The sequence below is a fragment of the Crocodylus porosus genome, unplaced genomic scaffold (assembly GCF_001723895.1).
Source record: "Crocodylus porosus isolate Cpor-Errol unplaced genomic scaffold, CroPor_comp1, whole genome shotgun sequence".
NCBI lineage: Eukaryota > Metazoa > Chordata > Crocodylia > Crocodylidae > Crocodylus > Crocodylus porosus.
In genome coordinates this window covers 25,007,580-25,026,798 of record NW_017728951.1, presented here as the reverse complement: position 1 = coordinate 25,026,798, position 19,219 = coordinate 25,007,580, and the positions used below count along the sequence as shown (strand labels likewise).

Genomic DNA, 19,219 nt, shown 5'->3' with positions numbered 1-19,219 from the left:
TCCCGCCGGGCCTGCACGGTATCTACGGCGAGTGCCGCCGCCTTTACCCTGAGCAGCCCAACCCGCTGCAGGTCACCGCCATCCTCAAGTACTGGTGAGCGCGCGGGCCCGGGGCAGGGGGCACGGGGCGGGGCATCCCGCGTGACGTTACGAGGGAGGGGCTTAAGAGGGAGGCGGGAGCCCTGGGGTGACGTCATGGGGAGGGGGTTCCTTGGGGTGAGGGGTCGTGACATCATGGGTAGCCCTGACCCCCTCACTGCACAGTGGGGGAGGGGTGTGTGGGGGCTGGGACCGGGGTCCTCAGGACACCAGGCGAGACCCTCGAGGCCGCCTTCCCTCCCGCATGGGCATCCCGCGGAAGTGGGCGCTATTCCCGGGCCCTGCTCGTCTCGGCTCTGCCTCGGGAGGGTCCCGCCAGCGCTGTCGTGTGAGCTCACGGCGGCCCGTGCCGACGGGTGAATCCAGACACGGGAGACCGGTCTCCCGCGAGGAGACATTGCATAAAAAGGAGCGCGTTTCCGTAGGCCGGGCGCCTTCCCCAGCTGTCTGAGCCCAGCGGGCAGCGAGCGCACAGCGTAGACGCCCAACTCGAGGCATTGAAGTTCGGCCCAAGCCTTCAGTCGCCTTTGTTTAGGAGCTGGCGTTTTTCTGTGGACGGCCGACGATGGCACCGAGCCATGAGACACGTGCGGGACGAAGGTAGAGCTGGGTCTGTGATGAGGGCTGACGGCAGTGTCTTCGTTAGGGATCAGTGGTGCTGCTGTCTGCCGAGGGGTGCACCAAGCTCTGCGCGCGCTTGCGTCCTGCATCTTAGACTGGCCGGGGTGATGCTGTTGCCTCCTAGGGCCTTTAAATTTGGACTTTTTCTCTCCTTAGTCTCCTGTTGGTACCCCAGTTCAGCTGAAGGCAATAGCAGCGGGAGCTGCTGTCATATAGATAGACACCTGTGATGTGATATTAGCTTGGCAGAGGAAATCTTAGCATGAGGGTTCAGTGAGAAAGGGAGAATGTGTTGTCTTGGGCGTCTCTAAACAGTTGAGTTCAGTGTGTCTTGAAGGTGGTGAATTCTCTGCTTACCCTTGTTGTCTTCTGGCATCGTCATTCAGCGCTGCAAGCTGTTCGAGGGCTTAGGTGAAAAGACGACATTGTGAGAGCTGTTCAGAAGTTTCAAGAAGACCATCGGGAGCCTAATCTGTTTTTTAGTGAGCTGTGATTCTGTGTTTTTTAAAGGGAATACCACTTCAACCTTGCTTTGCAGAGTACAGTGAATTTCTCTATGGTGCAGCCCAGCCCACTGAAGTGGAGGTTTGTTCATGGGAAAATTTAGCTCTGAAGACTGCTTTGTGCAACAGGTGCATCTCTTCCCATTTGCATGTCTTTTGGAGAGATGCTGCGCTGGTGATCTGGAGCGTTTGGACACCCTCCACACTGTCCATGTGAGAGGGCAGTTGTATTTTCTCTAGCATTTGGGTGTTAAGAAGAGTGGCTAAATACACCTGAAGTGAAATTCTCTGATGGGGTAAAATTGCAAGGGGTAGAGCCCCATGGATGCACTCCTTTCTTTCCAGTGTATTACGTGATACTATAAGGTCCCTACGGGCATGTCTGTGCTGTCTCTGCAGAACCCCAGAGCATTGTTCTGCAGCTCCTGCTGCCCATTCCCTCCTGCTTTGCTCTTGTCAGATGCCAAAAACAAGGCCTGGCAGCTGCCTTTAAGTGACCTTGAGCTCATGCTGCTTAGCAAGGCTAAAGCAGGGAGCTCAGGGCCCTTCTGAGGCAGTGTTGCCTCTGAGTGGGCAGCATGAACCTGTTGGTACTCCTATACGAAGGCCGTGTAGGCTTGCTTGTCACCTTGACATGCGAAGAGGTGAGGCTGAGCTGTCTCTCCATCAGTCTCTGGCCAGTTTCCGTGTTTTGCTGCATCTCGTTCTTTCAAGGCACTGAATGCAACGACCATTCTCTTGTGTTTCTTTAGAAAAAGCAATGATATGCTAATAAATGAATCATATTACTTCCTCCAGTAATCATTCTTTAGCCCCTGGCTGGGCAGGTGTCTTTTTCCCTGATATCAAACTTCCTAGGGTTTCCATCAGTCATCAGAGAATTGCCCATGCAAACGCAAATCCAACTTTTTCCTCTGGCTGGTCTCATCAGCCCTCTGACTGGGGGCTGTTACATGCTTGTGCAGTCCTGGCTTTTCCAAAGGAAATCCCAGACATTTCCATTTATCACATCCCCTCTTCTGAACCTGTTGTTCAAAGCGAGCTGGGGTATATCTATATAAGTTGCAGCACAGAGATGCGCATAGCTACAAGATATGTAATTCAGTTCACTTATTTGCTGCTAGTGTGTGGACTGTTGAAAACAACAATTCAAAGGTTTGTGGAATAAGTGGATGACTCGGTGGACTGTTTAGAACAGAGAATTAACCAAGATGTCTTAAGACAACTCCCTGCCTTGAAAAGGTTACGGTCAAAGGGCTGGCCTCCACTTCAGAGTTGTGGGTTGAGTTGATTTGCATTCAAATGCCTTGCGTCAAGCAAAATGCAGTAATGCTGATCTGGCCTCTCACTGCACATTATCAAACCCACTTTGGAAGCAGCCCATTCAGATGCAGGATGGTTTTGGTTTGGTTTTGGTTTTTTTTTACCTGTTGCAAAGTACATCTTGGTGCATCTGCATTTAATACTTGTTGTGCCTCTATGAGGATCCCATGCTGCTTTGGCTACCTGGGATATGTCTGCATGCCCTGTACTGCTCTGGGTTCATCTTGATCAGCTGTTACCTTCTGCTGAAACGGTTCTGTGCACCCAGGTGCTGGTTTTTAGCACTTGCAGTTCATGGGAAGTTCATGTACTGGTGTTAAACTCTTCATTCCTTGTATTGAGATTCTGAACTATTGTTGATCTCTGAGGAGAAGAGCCTTATTTTGCTCATCTGTTGAGCAAATGCTGAGCCAAGGGGCACAACAGAGAGTTTACTAAGGCACTGAAAGGAAGGATCTCTGGCTAGTCTGTAGGCATGCAATGAGCTGTGTGGCTGCATGGCCTGCTCTTAGTACAAGGAGCTTGTCATTACCTTCTACCACTGTACTAGAGCTTGTTGTGAACCCCAGATAGATTCTCCACTGATGGTAGTGACTCTTCTGCGTAATGGATTTTCAGTCTCCTGGTCGCAGAAGTCCTGAGCAGCCTCCTATTATAAAGCGGAGATGGAGGATGAACCAGGACCACAGATGGTGGTTGGTCCCTGTAAGTATTGGATTTTATCTCATTGCTGTCATACTGTCTAACTCTTCTCCACACTGGGGGACTTCTAACACGTGTCCCCAGTGCTTGTGTAAAGGATTTGGCTGGCGACTTTGCAAAATTCATAAAAATATTAAAACACAAATGCCACATAATTTAGGTTCCCACCCAAATCCTCCATCATGTCTTTGTTTCACTTTCCTCCTCTGCCTCATTAGCTAAGCCCACCCCTCCACCCCAAAATGACAGCATTTAGGAAAAATTACACTTTTTGAAGTGGTCTCCTTCGTTGTAGATGACTTCTTTTGTTTTCTTTCTTTTAGTGTAGCATCAGCAGCTTGAGGAAGAAAAGCAGAAGGTCTTATGAGATGGAGAGACAGACTGCCTTGCTGAAGTGTAGTGTCTTCAAAGTGTGCCCAGTGGTGTTACTACTTAATAAAACTCTTCTAAAGCGAGCAGTTCCTGTTGGTATATTATTGTATATATTATAAAAAAATTAACTGGAGGCTTGGCTCCTCCTTTCAGTTGTGAAATTGCACTATCCTGATATCCAGTAGGGCTCAATACCATAGAATCATGGAAGTCGGGTCAGAAAGGACCTTGCAGATCTTCAAGTCTGACGCCCTGCCTGAGCAGGAGAAAAAAACTGAGCTCAAATGATTCCAGCCAGGTAGGCATCAAGCCTCCTCTTAAAGACCTCCAGGGCAGGACCCAGCACCACTTCCCTTGGAAGTTGGTTCCAGATCCTAGCCGCCCTGACTGTGAAGTAGTTCTTAACAGAAAGAAGCATATCAATTGGGAAATCATAAACTAAATGTAAAGGGCATTAAAGTAGGCACAAAATGTACTAATTTACATGCGTCTGTATGGTGAAATGCTTGCATTAATACTCCAACAAGAAAATGTACAGTAAAATTTGTAGCATATACATTTTTCCACAGGTGGTCCCCCAGACTTAAAGTAGAAGCACAACAAATCCCTCTTTGTGCCTGTCACTAGTTGCTTTATCTAGAGGCCTCCTCTCTGGCTATTCAAAACGTTCACTTCAATGTGTCTACCTTCTGTTTCTCTTCTTGTGCAAGGCTCTTCCCCCTGCTCTCTCAAAGATGGTGCAAAAATCCATTCTAAGAAGGAGTTTCTTACAGGGATTTTCCAAGGGGCAATGTGAGTTACAAGGAAGGACTGAAGGAACTGGAGTTGCTTTGCCTGGAGAAGTGAAACCCAAGGATGAATTTGATACCAATCCTTAAATACTTGAAGGGAAATAGACTCTTTGCTGTAGGGGACAGGGCTAGGAGCAGTGGCTTCAAACTGCAGCAGAGGACATTGCTAGTCAAAAAGTTCCTCCCCATCTCCAGCCTTAAGAGTGGCTGAGCATTGGAACAGGCTGCCTTGAAGCTGTGACATCTCCATCACTAGACATGTTCAAGAGTAGGTTGAACAATGTTTAGTTGGACTAATAAAAAATATTGCATCTACCCAAATACCTGTGTGTGCCTATGTCCTCAGACCAACATGTTTATAACTAACAACCCAACAGCAGGTTAGACGCTTCGCTGGGAAGGGTTAGTCGGGGATGGTCCTGTCCTGAGCAGTGGGCTGGACTAGGTTTGTCTCGTGAGGTCACTTGCAGCCCTGTCTTCCTAGGATTTTAACTGTGTTTCTAAAGGCATATTCCAGAATCATTCTGCAGCTACCAGCCTATATGTGCCTGATGACTTTTTCATATCCAAGTGCTTGGAAAGAGGCTTTGTAAGCTGGAAGGGCATAAGCTGGGTCTCCCCGAAGGAGCAGAGGGATAGCTGTGCTGTTAATGTGGAGAGATTCCACTTCCCGCTGCAGGAAAAACGTCCAGAACTGCCACAGATCCTCGCTGCACAAATAAAAGTGAGCCATCACAATCCTGCAAAGCCTGATCCAGCATCATCGGAGAAGCAGCTTTTATTTTACTAATGTGTTGGAGCAAGTAGCTGGGAAGAGGCACATACATCCCGTCAGTACCACCAATGTAATTCTGGAATACTCACCCTGTGAGGCTGTTAATACCCACCTGCACATTACCTAGTGAAAGGCCCATGGGCCCAGGCCCTGCTCGATGGCAGAGCACACGTGGTTAACAAGTGATGGACAGCAATTGGCAATGGCATATTTCCAGATGGTGATGGCCACCTGCTTCTTTACACGAGCGGAGCTTTCTTACAGGCACTGCTGCAGCTAAGTGCCTTTTAATGTCCTGAAGCTTTGCTGCTACAGCTTGTCACCCCAGATCTGCAACTCTCTCCTGTCCCTGTAGCTGCTGCTGGTAAGCTGAACCCGGAAGCAGTGCTTTGCCGAGCAAATCCGCTCTCCAAAAACATGTAGAGAAGTGCTTTTTTTGTTTTAAGGTGGCTGCCTCTTTTGGTCCCCCTAATGCTCTTGCTATAAAGTTTGCTTGACTTATCTGTCCAGCAGTTTGATTAATATTTATGACAATTTATGGTGTTTTCTCCAAGTGCTGTCAGGCAACATAGAGAGCAGTGCTGGGCAAAAGCAGGAAGGATAATGGTAGAAAATAAAAGGAATCCTCAAATCTTGCAGTTCAACTGTCTTCCAGCTTGAAGAGTGCTAGAAAGTACACGGCACAGGACACCACAGCCTGGCTGACCAGCATGCAGAGCATTTCTTCCTAAACACAGGCATCCTGCTTGCCTGTCTCAATCATGAGCAGAAACAAGACTTGTTCATTACTTGTCCAAACCATCATTGTGAAGCGCTTTGTGTGGCTGCACGAAATCCCGCAACAAATGGAAAGTACAGACCTGCTCCAGTACATCTCTCAGCAACAAGCCATAGGGCTGGGGCTTAATCAGACAACATCCAAACAAAGGGGTGGGACTCGGTGTATAATAAGAGGCTTGATTGAATGGGGCCTTCTTAGTTCCAGCTTTTTACGTTGGGGTATTTTTGTCTTGACCAAACGGCAGCTTGGAAACAGGAACCAGCAAAGCAGCTGCTTGCTCTGTTGAACACTAGTGGTTTGACATCCCGCCTCTTCTCGCTTTCTTCTCTCTTGTCTTGTGACAGTGCAAATAGCGAGGAAAGCAGTCGCACACATCTCATTTAGATGGGGCTTTGCCTCTTTCTTCACACAGCTGGATGCTGCGAGAGTGCATTGCAGAATGTCTCTGCTTATGCTGCTTGATTAGTGTAAAACCTGTTTCTGGTTTTTTTTCATGAGTAATAGAAGTTTCTGCAAAGTCTGTCTCGGTACAAGATGGTTTGCTCGGTTTTATTGTTGGCGACGCACCGTATGCTGACTTTAAATAGCGTTGCATTATGCAACCACTTTTAGTAGCTAAGCAGAAGCGCTGGGTTATGCTTTTAGTCATTAAATCAGTGCTCTGAGACTGCTTTCATTTCGCCTCCACCCATTCTGATTTTGTGGCAAGATTCCAAGTCATTGATTGATTTCTTAAAATCTCACTCTTTTCTAACTTTAGGAATTGCTGGAAAAGTAGCAGTATGCAGTGCTGAGCTGAAGCAAGGGTCTTAGAGCGCAAGTACAGTCTGCATACGATTTTTCCAGTATGATTTTTTTTTTTCAACTGTTCTTGTGTGTGTTGTGAAAACTTTAGTTTGGCCTTCCAGTCTGTTCCATGCTTTAACTTTAAAAGCATTTTAATCTGTGGCACACATGCACCCTATCTTCCCATGCTTCAGATACTCTGTATTTCCCCCAGTCTTTGCTAGAGGTAGGCTGAATACGGTGAATTCATTGTTGTCACTCGATTTACTCACAGTGATTTAAAGCAGGCCTTTGTCTGTAAGGTCCATAGGAGCGTCTGTGCAGACTTCCTGCTCATTCAGAATAAATGGTAATTACCATAAGGCACGTGGTCTTCTGGGGCCCTGTGAAAATGGAAAGCACAGCTGAAAGTTTCCCAAACAGACGGTTTTGGCGGTGCGCAGGAAAGTTCACGTTCACCAACCTAGCTTTCTGTTGGAAGGACGTCGGATTGACGAGCCAGCTTCTTCCAATTGCATCCAGCCTATGAGATGGTTAAAAACCACATATCTCCGCCATCATACTGAAACTTATTTCTGTCTTTCTCTGCAGGTTGGGGGGACCAGATCCTCTGGACTATGTTAGCATGTACAGAAACTTGGGGAACCCAGCGCTGAATGTTCCTGAGCACTGGCATTATGTCAGCTTTGGGCTGAGTGACCTGTATGGAGACAACCGAGTACACGAGTAAGTGCCTTATGTATTTAAGTGCCTGTATTTTAATACCACGTGTTCTGCTTTGTGCATTTGTGAGTGAGAAAAGTACAGCAGGTGGTAAAACCCCATTGCTTTCTACTGAGGCTTTAATCACACAGATCCATTGCCCTGAAGCTGATGGCTGTCATCCTGCATAGGGGTGTGTGGGTGTACTGCGTGTGTGTGCAGGAGTCTTCCGTGCAGGTGTCGTTGCAGGGCTGGGGCCTCAGACACTGCTCGTTGTCTGGTATATTCTGTATTTTTGACTCGTGAGGAAATTTAGTGTGGTGGGGTGGGTTTCTTAATATTTTATTAATGTTCTTACTGCTAGTGTTTCACTGCGGTCGTATTCTTCACCCTGGAGCCAGCACTCGTTAACTGCTTCTGCCTGTGAGGCTGCCGTCAGGGCACCTTCCCTCAGGCTCGTGGTAATGTCTGTGTTACTTCTTGGAGAAGTAGCAAGCCTAGCTGTCGGACTAGCTTGGAGTGGAAAGTGATTCCTGTTGCTGGAAGTATCTGGCTGTTGTGGAGCAGACAGACTAGTGAAATTCCAGCTTGCACAGTCTTGCAGTCGGAGGGTGACGACCCCGGCCGGATGGTGCCACCAGGGTCTTAACTAGTTCATCTAAGTTTTCTGTCTTGCATCTCATCTTGGTTGAGTTTCTGCCAACAGACTCACGCAGGTGTTTGTCTCACAAGAGCAGGCACACGGTCAATTCTTTAACCTCTCACACATCCACCAGCCCCAAGGCCAAGCGAGTACGTGCCCACAGTCAGACATCTAAGGTCTTTCAACAGAATTGGTTTTCAGCACGGCTAGTGTCACGCACAATATGAATTTAGACAAAGCACCTGTCTTGTTGGGATCTCTGTGGAAAAGATCCCCTCCATTAGCTACTCAGTAAGAAGGCTGGCTATGAGGAAAGCAAGAGAAGAGAAAGAGAGGTTGAATTAGGAAATGGTTTCCATCAATTGCAGAATAGATCCTACCCTGGCCATTCAGAGCTTCTTAGGGTATCGTAGGAAAGAGCTGCAAGGGACCTCTGGAGGTCATCTAGTCCAACCCCCAGCTCAAGGCAGGATCATCCCTATCCAAACCATCCCAGCCAAGTGCTTGTCTAAACCCCACAAGCAGCCCTTGCCTGGTAAGTTGACCCTCTCAAATCAAGAGATTGAGTTTTCATCCATCTCTCTGCAGCCACGTGGTGTCCTGGGCCACTGGAGCGACAGGCTCTAGGATTCACCACCGTCAGTTCGATTTGCTGCTGCTTGCAGGCTCGTAAGCCCAAGTCTGGCCTTTGGGGCACAGTGCAAGGCTTGTCTGTTTACTCAGACTCCTGGCTGAGGGTGTGGAGCTGGCTCCGTCCTGAAGGCATGTAGCTGGGTTGTGTAAATGCACATTGCGAATCGAAAAGTAAACCATGCAAAGCGGGGCTGTCCAGTTGGCAGCTCTGCATGCAGCCGACCAGGGGTTACGTTACAACCTGCCCCCCCAGCTCCCACCTGCCTGCCGCTCCTCAGATTGCTTCAATTGCAGCAGCATCCAGAGGCTCCAGGATCACCTTCCCTCTGACTTCCCCTTCCTGCCCCTGCCCTACGATGGGGCGTTGCGGCATAGCCTTCAATGCCAGGGGAGCCTGCAGCTTGGGGTGCCTGAGTGACATGGTGAACTGGGCGCTTTGCAGCTGAGAAGCTATGGGAGAGTCAGGGTGCTGGGACATGAGAAGCAGCAGTTGGTTGTCTGGTGCAGTGAGGAAGCACAGGGAGCAGCAGTAGGGGAGGGGTTGCAAGGTGCAGTGGGGAGTCTCCTGGGGTAGGGGCAGTGCTGAGGGTGGAGGGGCCCGGGCACACAGGGTAGGGAGGGGGATGCTACCATGGTCGAATGGGCGAGTGGCCTCCTGCCACTTAGAAATTAGACAAGCCTGATGTAAACAGTCAGCCTTTTGCCTGGTTTTAACCCATACCTTGCCTTCAATAAAAACCAAGGTAGTAGGTCTGAAGCATCCTGTGTCGCTCTTAGCCTATGGCAGGACTTTCCTGCAAAGCCCAGGGTGAACAGCACAGGGAATCTAGCAGACGTACCTTGTGAAATCCAGAGCCATCTCCCAGAAGTGAAACTTTCCAACTCTTCCTGTTGGACAACTTGGCCGAGAAATCCCAGATTTGTTGGTCTCAGAGGAGAGAAGTTCCTTTTCCCGGTTCAGGTGGAGGGGAAGTATTCAGATAACCCTGTTAGAGTGATAACCAGAGAGCCATGTCTTGAGAGGGCTCTGGAGCACCGTGGGAGAGTAGTCCTGAGAAGAGTTTACTGCACAGCTTGCAAGCTCTGCCAGGACTCCTGTCCCCATGCACTCTCTGAGCCAAAAGATCTCGGGTTCAAGAACTAATTTTCCATTTTTTTCTTTGACAGTGCATTAATGTTATGTGCCTTCGGGGCCTAACCTGTTATCATCTCTAATGTCAGGTTTCCAACACTTGCAACTGTGTGTCTGGACTTTCATGCAGGACTTTGTTAAAAGTCTTGCTACTTTCTCATAAATAAATTGGGGAAAAGTGGGCTAGACAAACCTGCTGCAAAGTGGATAGACAACTGGCTCAGTAATTGCAAGCAAAGGGTGATTATTAACAGATCCATGGCAGAAAGGCTGGAGGTTTCGAGTACAGTCCCACAGGGTCTGTTCCTTGCCCAGAGCTGTTCAACATGTTCATTAATGATTTGGATGCTGGTGTAGAAAGCTTCTTGAGCAAGTCTGCAGATGACACAAAACCGGGAAAGATTGTGAACATGTAGGAGGAGAGGAGCACAATTCAGAAGGATCTTAACAGACTGGAAAGCTGGGCTGGAGCAAACAGTGAAGACCAATGCTGTCAAATGCAGGGTGGTGCATCCTGGGGACAGTAGTCACAAATCCAGATATGAAATGAGTGATCCCTGGCTGGGTGGCAGCACCATGGAGAAGGATCCAGGAGTCTTGGTAGTTCACCAACTCAATAGGAGTCTGCAGCATGACGCAGCTAGACAAATGGTGAATGTGGTTGCGGGTTGCATCAATAGCAGCAGATGCAATCTTGGGAGGTGATAGTGCCTCTCTACCCTGCACTGGTTAAACCTCATCTAAAGTATTGTGTGCCAATTGGGGCTCCACGTTTCAAAAATGACAGGCAGAAGCTAGGGTCCAGGGGTGGGGGTGACACACATGTATGACTCGCCTTCCAAGCCCTTGATCAAGGAGAGGTTGAAGGAGGTAGGCATGTTCACCTTGCAGAAAAACTGATTAAGAGGGGACATGACAGTAGTCTTCACATATCTGAAGGGCTGCTGTAAAGAGGAAAAAACACCTTTTTTGCCATTGCTGTGGAGAGCAGAATGCGAACCAGTGGCTTGAAGTTTCAGTAAAATAGGTTTAGGTTGGAGAGCAGGAAAAATTTCTTCACTATTAAAACAAGGAGGCAGTTGGATGGATGCCTAGGGAAGCTGTAGCTGGAGTTGTTCCAGAAGAGATTGGCCAAGCATTGGATAGGGATGGCCTAGGAGTAACCATGCAATGGGTATTTTCCAAGCTCTTGGGCTTTGCTGGTGCCCCAAGGGGCCAGGAAGAAATTTTTGCCCTCCTGTTGCTACACACATCAGGTGGGTTTTTTTCATCTTCCTTAGAAGCATTGGATGCTGGCTGCAAATCCCTAAGAGCTGGGGATTTTGCCTGTGGTGTACCAGTGTTCCTGCTGGGACTCAAACCCAGAGGGTCCTGGCTAGCAGGTCTTGCCCCTCCACTCAGGGTCAGACCGATGCCAGATTTGGGATTAGAAAGGTATTTTACCCCATGGTCAGATTGGTATTGACTTGGGGGGGGGGTCATTATGTACCTATTTACCTTGATGTTTTATCTGCTTTTATATTCTTTTCTTTTTTATTGTAATCTGTCCTGAGTGAGTCTCTCTCCTTTCTTCTTTTTTTTTGCAAAGGGCCGCATATCATCTAATAAATAGGTCTGCTGAAAAACAGGGTTTCTTAATCCAGACAGAAATCAATAGGATTCTGAAAAGACAGGCACATATTCATAACTCGGGTGCTGCCAGGCTTTTGCAAAATAAAGAGCATCGTGTTGCAGACTCTCCTCTTCTTTAAGAAAATCTGCCTCCCATCTGAAGGCAATGTAAGCATTTAAATCCGTCTGCCAGTGACCCCGGGTGGCGCCCAGCCTATCTCTCTCCTGGTAATGCTGTACCATTTAGCCCCATTATAATTCAGTATTAGCTGAAAGGGCTTTTTTTTAAGAGTGAACCTAGGCTGAATTGGAGGCCCCTATATTTTTATTAATAATGGAATAGCAAACAGATGTAGCAAGCAACGTGAAAATGTTGACTTTAATTTATATTTTTTAATAAGAACCTGAAAAGTCTGAAGTGTAGCTCGCCCTGTGCCTCCTTGCTGACAGATTTATTTTCAGTTAAAACAGCACTGTTTCCTGCACTGCTTAAGTATCGGTTATGCTCCGCTTAGAAATCAGGTCTGTTTTGACCGGTCACAGCATAAGGTGGAAGAAAGAGGAGAAAAGTGGGAGACCCCTTTTCATTTCACAAACACTCAGAGTGTTTCATGCTATAATGGCAACCACAATACCAGCTGTGCTGGCTTGATTGCCGTCAAAATCCGAAATCAGGACATCGTGACAGTGTTATGGAACCGCAGGTCTTTCACCAGGGCTGCGTGAAAAGCGCTTTTATAAAAAGTCTGTATTTCTAACCGGCTGCGGCTCGCAGCCAGATGCCCGCAGGAAACCCCTCTCCTAACCTTCTGAAAAGGGTTCTCCCATGTTTGTTTGAACTTCCTGGCTGATTTTTAATATTGAAAGTTGTTTGCTGTTTTTCTTAGGGAAGAGCCCTCGCTGCCTTAAAAATGGCAAAGTCCAAGGAGAGTTGGATGGTTGCATGTTGTTTGCTTGAGTGGCACAGAGATCCTGTAGTGGCGGCAAGGAGGTTTACTATAGCTTTCAAACACAGTTGAAACTGCTGCTGGTAGTAGTGTTTTTTGTCTGACCTTTAGAAAGGAATCGCATCTATTCCAGGAATGCATCTGTCTCAGTGTAATATCCTTCCCTTCATACTGGGCACAGCTACACGAGATGATTAATGCGCAGTAGTCTAATAACATTGCGCAGTAGCGCACCAGGCAAAAACTTTGCTTATACGCTACTGTGTAGTAGTGTCAGGCTACTGTGCAGTAAGCATCACAAAAAAACCATGCGCTGGAGCTGCTGTGCGGTAGCACAAGTTAGTGCGCATTCAGTTAGTACTTCATTAAGCAAGTATTAAATTAAATGCACAGTAATTACTGCATGTTAATGAAGGTGTAGATGCGCCCACTGATTCTTTTCTGTTTGCATTATAGTGGCATGTAACAACCCCACTGGGTGGTAGGTGCTGTACGAGCCGCTCGGCAAGCAACATCTGTGCTCCAAAGATCTTGTTCTCTGTTTAGAAATGATAAGATTGGGAGATAGAAAAGATTACCCCCAGTGTGATTTGCCCAAGGCCACCCAGTGAGTCTGTGGCAAGTCAGATTCCCTGTTGCTCAGTCCTGCAGCTCGGCAGGGTCATGTCTCAGTGCTGCGGCTCGTAGAAAAAAGAGGGCATTGCTCTCCTTCCTAGGGAGACCTTTATGCGGTAAAAACCCCAGAAAGGTTGAACAAAGTCACTGGCTTGAGATCTGCAAGGACGCGGTAGTGAGCCACAGCAGGAGCTGTGAGTTGAATCCTGACTGTGCTGTGATAAAATTTTAATTTGAGGTTTTTTGTACCCAGAGAAGAAAAAAGCGCAATAGCATTTTGATGCATTGCTCTTTCATATAAAATCCCTCTACCTGCATCGATCAGGACGCCTGCACTTTGCATGGACGAGGAGCTGTGCTGGCAGCTCGCCAGACCCCTATGTGCTGCACCAAATCTGCATAAAACAGAGCAAAAATTGCTGTTGCCTTTCTCTCTGCCATAGCAGCACCGAGGCAGCAGGTCCCAGCTTGCAACACTCCTTTTGATTGACGCTGCATACCACTCGGAGCAAGAGGGAGCATCTCATGCTGGGAGCACACGTTGCCTCTATGGAGGGAACCTCTCTATAAAAGGTGATGGGGGCATGCTGGCTTTCACAGCGTGATGCTTTCTAATCTAGTTCCTGGTGCAAGTCCTGTGAGTGATTCTCCCTTGTGAAAGGACACGGGGTAACAAATGTACGGCTGAAGAAGGGATAGGCATTTTCTGGCAACCTTTTGTGAATGGGCTTTGATAGGGTAGTCAGAAATAGCCAGCTGAAAATTGGAGTCACCATGCTCTTTCTCATCAGTGTGGGCTGTCTTTTGAGTTCCAGGGATGCAGGCCAGTGTGGTCACTGAGTAGCCCTCTTGGCTCTGCATCTCCTCGCCTCATCGCCTTGGAGTCCTGCGTTTTGATCCTCGTGGGGTCCCCAAGTGCTTTACAAACTTCAGGGATGTATTTGGTAGCTGTGTTGGTCTGAGACGAAAGGAAATGCAGGAATCTCAGACTTTTGGTTCACAGATTATACCTTTTATTAGACCAACTGAGAAATTGCAACAACAAAAAATTGTTTTGCAACTTCTCAGTTGGTCTAATAAAAGGTATCACCTCTGAATCAAGAATTTGAGATTTTTGCATTACAAACTTCATGCATAAAGCACTAAACAGAGCAGGGCAGGGGGGTGACCACTAGCACACCAGGAAGAAGTGGAGATGGGGACTCTGGGCAAACCCTCTTTCTTCCCTAGAAAGTGTTGGGAAACCCACATCCGTAAAGAACAGGCAGGATGGAGAGGTAAATTTAAGGTTGTATTTGAAAGTCGATCTCTCCACAAATGCTTTGGAAATCGCCATATCTGTCTGAAAGAGAGGAAAGGTCAAGTCAGCCTCTTTGAGATGGAAGCCTATAATTCAAGGAGGGACTGTATGAAGTGTTGATAAGTTTCCAGCCTCCGTGACTATGCATGTTCTGTGATGGGCTGGAGCGGAACGTTTTCCCAGCAGAGCTGCCTGGGCTACAGGGCGTGATCTTTTCACGCCTCCGGCTGACAGCTCCCTTGGCAGAACTTTGTAATGCAGATGTGGACTGAGGCATTAACCTTGCAAATATCTCAACTGCATGAAGTCCATGAGATAAACCTGGAGATTTCAAATAGGAATCCAGAGTGCCAAAAGCCTTCTGACCTGTTGTGTTCCCTTCCGAGTTCTTTGCAACACAAGAATTGCTCTGTAATAATTTAAAAAAAAAAGGGGGGGGGAGTGAAGAGCTGCCATTTTCCAAGGCTCTAGTGCAGAGGCCCTTGAGTCTAAAAAGGTTGAGAAACACTGCTTTCAATTAAAGCATCAACTACTTGATAAGTGTTTTGGGGTCTGAATGTAGAGCTGAGGGTGGGTGGGGTGAGAGTAAAGAGCTGGAGAGAGAGAGTCAGAGCGTAGAAAGAAGGGAATCAGGGTAGAAACTGGTGGTTGTGAAGGTGAGCAGCCTTCCCCATGGGTGATGCTGAATGCAACAACAAAGTTGCTGGCCGCTGGAAGGTGATGTTATTTGGGAGCAACCGCAAGTCCAGTAAAACACTGGAAGCTCAGTATTGCTCCTCACTGGTTCTTGTCAGTTCTCAAATGTTTACCATTTCCTGCTGTCTGGCAGCATCTTGCATGATGTGACACAAACCCCACTTTTAATTGGGGGATTCCTAGGGGTCTGTCCTGGACCTGATGCTGTTCATTAATGACCTGATGGATAAAGGTAAGTAGACAAAACATTTGCAAGCTGGATGGGATCGAAGACACTTCAGAGGAAGAACTAGGATTCCCTTGATAGATTGGAAAAATGGCACAAAATGAATCAAATGAAATTCAGAAAGGACAAATGCAAAGTCCTGCATTGCACAACTATAAATTGGGCAGCGACTGCCTAGGCTGTTTTGGCCCATGGCTCAATAGAAGTGACCTGCTATGTTTGTCCCAGGGCCTTTGTAAATACAGGACTCCAGCTACAAGTGTGGGAAAGAGTGCTTCCAGACCTGCACGCACCAAATACATTGTAAATATAAAGGGAAAGTACCCATTCATTGCCATCAGCAGATTCACCAGAAAGAAACTTTTGATTCACACATACAGATTCAACACAGTCACATATCTCCCATCACTAGTTTAATATTGGGAAAAAAAGATGATGAGTATACCATATGTATTAATTGGAGTGCCATATACAAGTCACAGCGGGAGAGTCCTCTGGTTCTCATGAGCCTCGTGAAGCCTCGCCTGGAGCACCCCGTCCAGTTTGGACCACTGCCTTTCAAGAAAGACACGGACAAGTTGGAAAGTGGGCAGTGGGGAGTAAGAACAAAGATTAGTGGGCTAGAAAATATGACTCAAGGAAAGGCTGGAAGAACCAGCAGTGCTTAGTGCGGAGAAAAGGAGACATGAGAGGGGATTTGTTCAACCGTCTCCAAACACAAAAAGGATTGGCACAAAGACGATTGTGGCCAGCTGTTCCCCTTGTCCTGTCCCCTGTGAACACAAAGCAGTGGGCCAAAATTGCACCAAGGGAAATTTAAGTTGGCTCTGAGGAAGAACAGGCTGTGAAGGTAGCTCAGCCTGGAAGTAGGTTTTCTAGGGATCTGTCTTAATTGGAAGTTTTTAAAGTGCAGGTTAGACCAGCATTAATCTGGGAAGGTTTAGACAGGTGGATGCAATGACTCCCCAAGGGTCCCTTCCAGCCAGATTTTTTTTTCCCCCTGTGATTCTCTTATTTTGTATGACTACAAATGTAGCTTTGTCCCATATATCCAGGAGCATATTTCCTTTGAGCATTGTCACCTGAGGCAGCAGCAAGAGGGAAGGCTTTTGATTAAGTTTCCTTAATGACTTTAGCTATCAGTCATAGCTGGAAGCATACCGAAGGCAAGGAGTCAGAGTTCGGGTCTTGTTTGCTCACAGCCCCGTCCTCTTTCTACCTACCTCATTTGCTTGTCTGAGAGTAAGCATATTGACCTGTAGGCTGATTGCTCCTTTTTCCATTCGGGCTTTGGGCTGGGGCACAGAGGAAAGAGAACTGGAGAGGAGAATCCATATAGCAAGCAAGTTGCCGTTCTTATTATTTTTTTTCTTTTGCACATTTGCTTACTTAAGCAAATCTTAAACATCTGAAAAAATAATGAAGCCAAGTGTCATGCCTGCCTGTACACTCTCTAGATAACTCCATCAGATACCGCACTGAGCTAATACACCAGGGGCATTTAAGACTTTATTTCTGTGCTGGAGGTAGACCTCCCTTGTAGCTATGGTCACCACACGGAAAACTTTTATCCCCCCCTCCCAAGAGTGTATTTGGTTTCCAAATGTCATTTGTTTAAGGTAGTTAACACCATTAATAATGCAGAAGACATGGGCCACCTACAGAGAGAAGTCAGCTGGTGCTGCTGTGTGCATTTGCAGGGGCTGCAGAAGCAAAGCGCCTTCTTATCGAGTTAGATTTGGAAGGAAACTTTTTGGAAGTGCGGGGGGAAAAGTAGTATAACATTTACAGCACAGTAGTTGGGTTTACAAGGGGGCTGTTTTCAGTAAAGGGATACAAGTTTATAGTTTTGCGTTATTGGAAGGAAAGTGGGCTTCCTCTATCGGTAGCACATCTGCACACGCATGGGGCTAGGACAAGCATCTTTGTGATACAAAATGCTTTCTTGCTACGCGGCAATGGGGGCTGACAAGATGCAAAAAGGATGTGTGCTGTTTTCTCTCCAGGTGGTCAAATTTGCTTCCTCGTGAAATTATGATGTCATTAAAAAAAATGGGTAAAATTGGATACATTTATGAAATTATGAAAATTTCATCTAAAAAGCTGGCTAAAAATCGATATTGTTTTCTCTCTATTGTGTTCAGCGTGAATATTTCTCTGTTACCAGATCCTCCCTCTGTCATCTAGATGGCTTTCTCTCTGGCAGAGACAGGGTTTTCTAGGCAGAAGGCAGGGCAGGGTGGTACCTTATAGGCTACCTCATTCAGAGAGGCATGGGCTTTCGTAGCCTATAGCTTCCTTCATAAGATGCCGTGAAGATCCCATGACTAAGGGTTTGTCCAGTTAGTTGGTACTGCTGCTTCACCTGCCTGCTGCATTTCTGGCAAGCGCTGCGAGCCCGAGCTGAGCGCTCTGCTTTCACAGCATGCTCCCTCACCATTAAACCCGAGAAGAGCAACTGGGAATCCAAGCCAAGTGTTCAGAGAGCATCAGCACTAGTCACTAGCCTGTTGGCTGGCAGGAGCTCAGTGGCTTTAGAGCATGTTTACAAAAGGATAGTGAGGAAGAGGTTTGATTTCTAAGGATGTGCACAAAAAACTTTTCCTGGGAGTGGTGTTGATAGAGGGAGAGGTGTGCAGATGCATGGGATAAAGCAGCTACTGTCTCAAAAGATAAGACCCAGTCAGACACAACACGTAGATCTGGATGTACTTGGTTAATGAGGGTGAAATAAAAATTAAATAGAGCTCTTAACCTTATTTTGCCATAAAATGACTTTTTACTTGACAGGTGTTTAAGAGGTCAAGCAAGCTTGACCAGGCTTGTGGCTCGGACGGCTGTAGAGGGCTCCAGTGGAGACGTTCTGCAGTCTAGGTGGATGGGCGAGGTTGTCTGCGTGCAGACGCCAGACAGGCTTGTTGCGTATAGTGGAGAAAGGAAGAAATTTTAGGAAGACAAAGTACAAGGGAAAAGCAAACAGGGTTAACCTCAAATCTCTTCTGAATGCCTCTGTCTGGCTAATGTGCATGAAATTCAGAGGTTGCTGCTGCTAAGTTTTCCTTGTACTCCCTCTTCTAAAACGCAGAAGTCTTGTGAGACCGTCTGCTGCTGTTGTGTTTAGGAGTAGCTTTTCCTTTCAGTTCCCAAAGTACGGTTTTATTCTTGGGACAGCTGTTTCTCCCCTCACCTTTATAACCCTATCCAAGCAATGGTTTGAACAGCTGTTTTCCGCAGCACGTAGTTAACTGGTGGGATTTGTTACCACAGGAGATTGTAAAGGCAGAGAGTATAACTGGCTTCAGAATGGATTAGACCAGTTGATGGAGGACTGGGCCACTGGGAGCTCTTAAATAGGCCAGTATGGATATGCTTGGAGAAGGAAGCTGGGTGAGTGACTTGCTTACAACCCAGTTCAGTGCTCGCTGCTCATGGTCCGATAGCATGGAGTGGCTTCAAGGCTTGCAAACCCACAGCTCCCACCATTTCAGTTGCTGCAGGTTACTGCACGAATTGCAGACCCTTTGGCCTCGAGCTTCACAAGGGCATTGCAATGGGATAGATATGCAGCCAACACGGGTTCATCAGCGGCAGGTCCTTTCAGACCAACATGGTGGCCTTCTACGACCAGGTCACCAAATCCTTAGATGCAGGGTAGCAGTGGACATAGTTTTTCTGGACTTTTGGAAAGCCTTCGACACTGTCTCTCACCCCATTCTCATTAAGAAACTGGAGGACTGTGGTGTCGACACCTACACAGTCAAATGGGTCTCCAACTGGCTGGAGGGCCATGCCCAGAGAGCAGTGGTGGACGGGGCATTTTCCACCTGGAGGGATGTGGGCAGTGGGGTCCCCCAGGGCTCGGTCCTCGGGCCCGCACTGCTCAACATCTTCATCAGCGACTTGGATGAGGGGGTACAAAGCACCCTGTTCAAATTTGCTGACAACGCTAAGATGTGGGGAG

General features: G+C 47.4%; 1 protein-coding gene across 1 annotated transcript in view; it reads left to right on the top strand.

Moving 5' to 3' along the window:
• Positions 1-2: 2 nt before the first annotated feature.
• SUFU (SUFU negative regulator of hedgehog signaling) overlaps positions 3-19,219 on the top strand; it is a gene marked incomplete at its 5' end in the record, with an annotated part of 123,705 nt that continues 104,488 nt past the window's right edge. Inside the window, 2 exons of the mRNA XM_019555489.1 lie at positions 3-94; positions 7,345-7,479. Of these exons, the coding sequence (XP_019411034.1) occupies positions 3-94; positions 7,345-7,479 (227 nt within the window). The remainder of the gene's footprint in view (positions 95-7,344; positions 7,480-19,219) is intronic.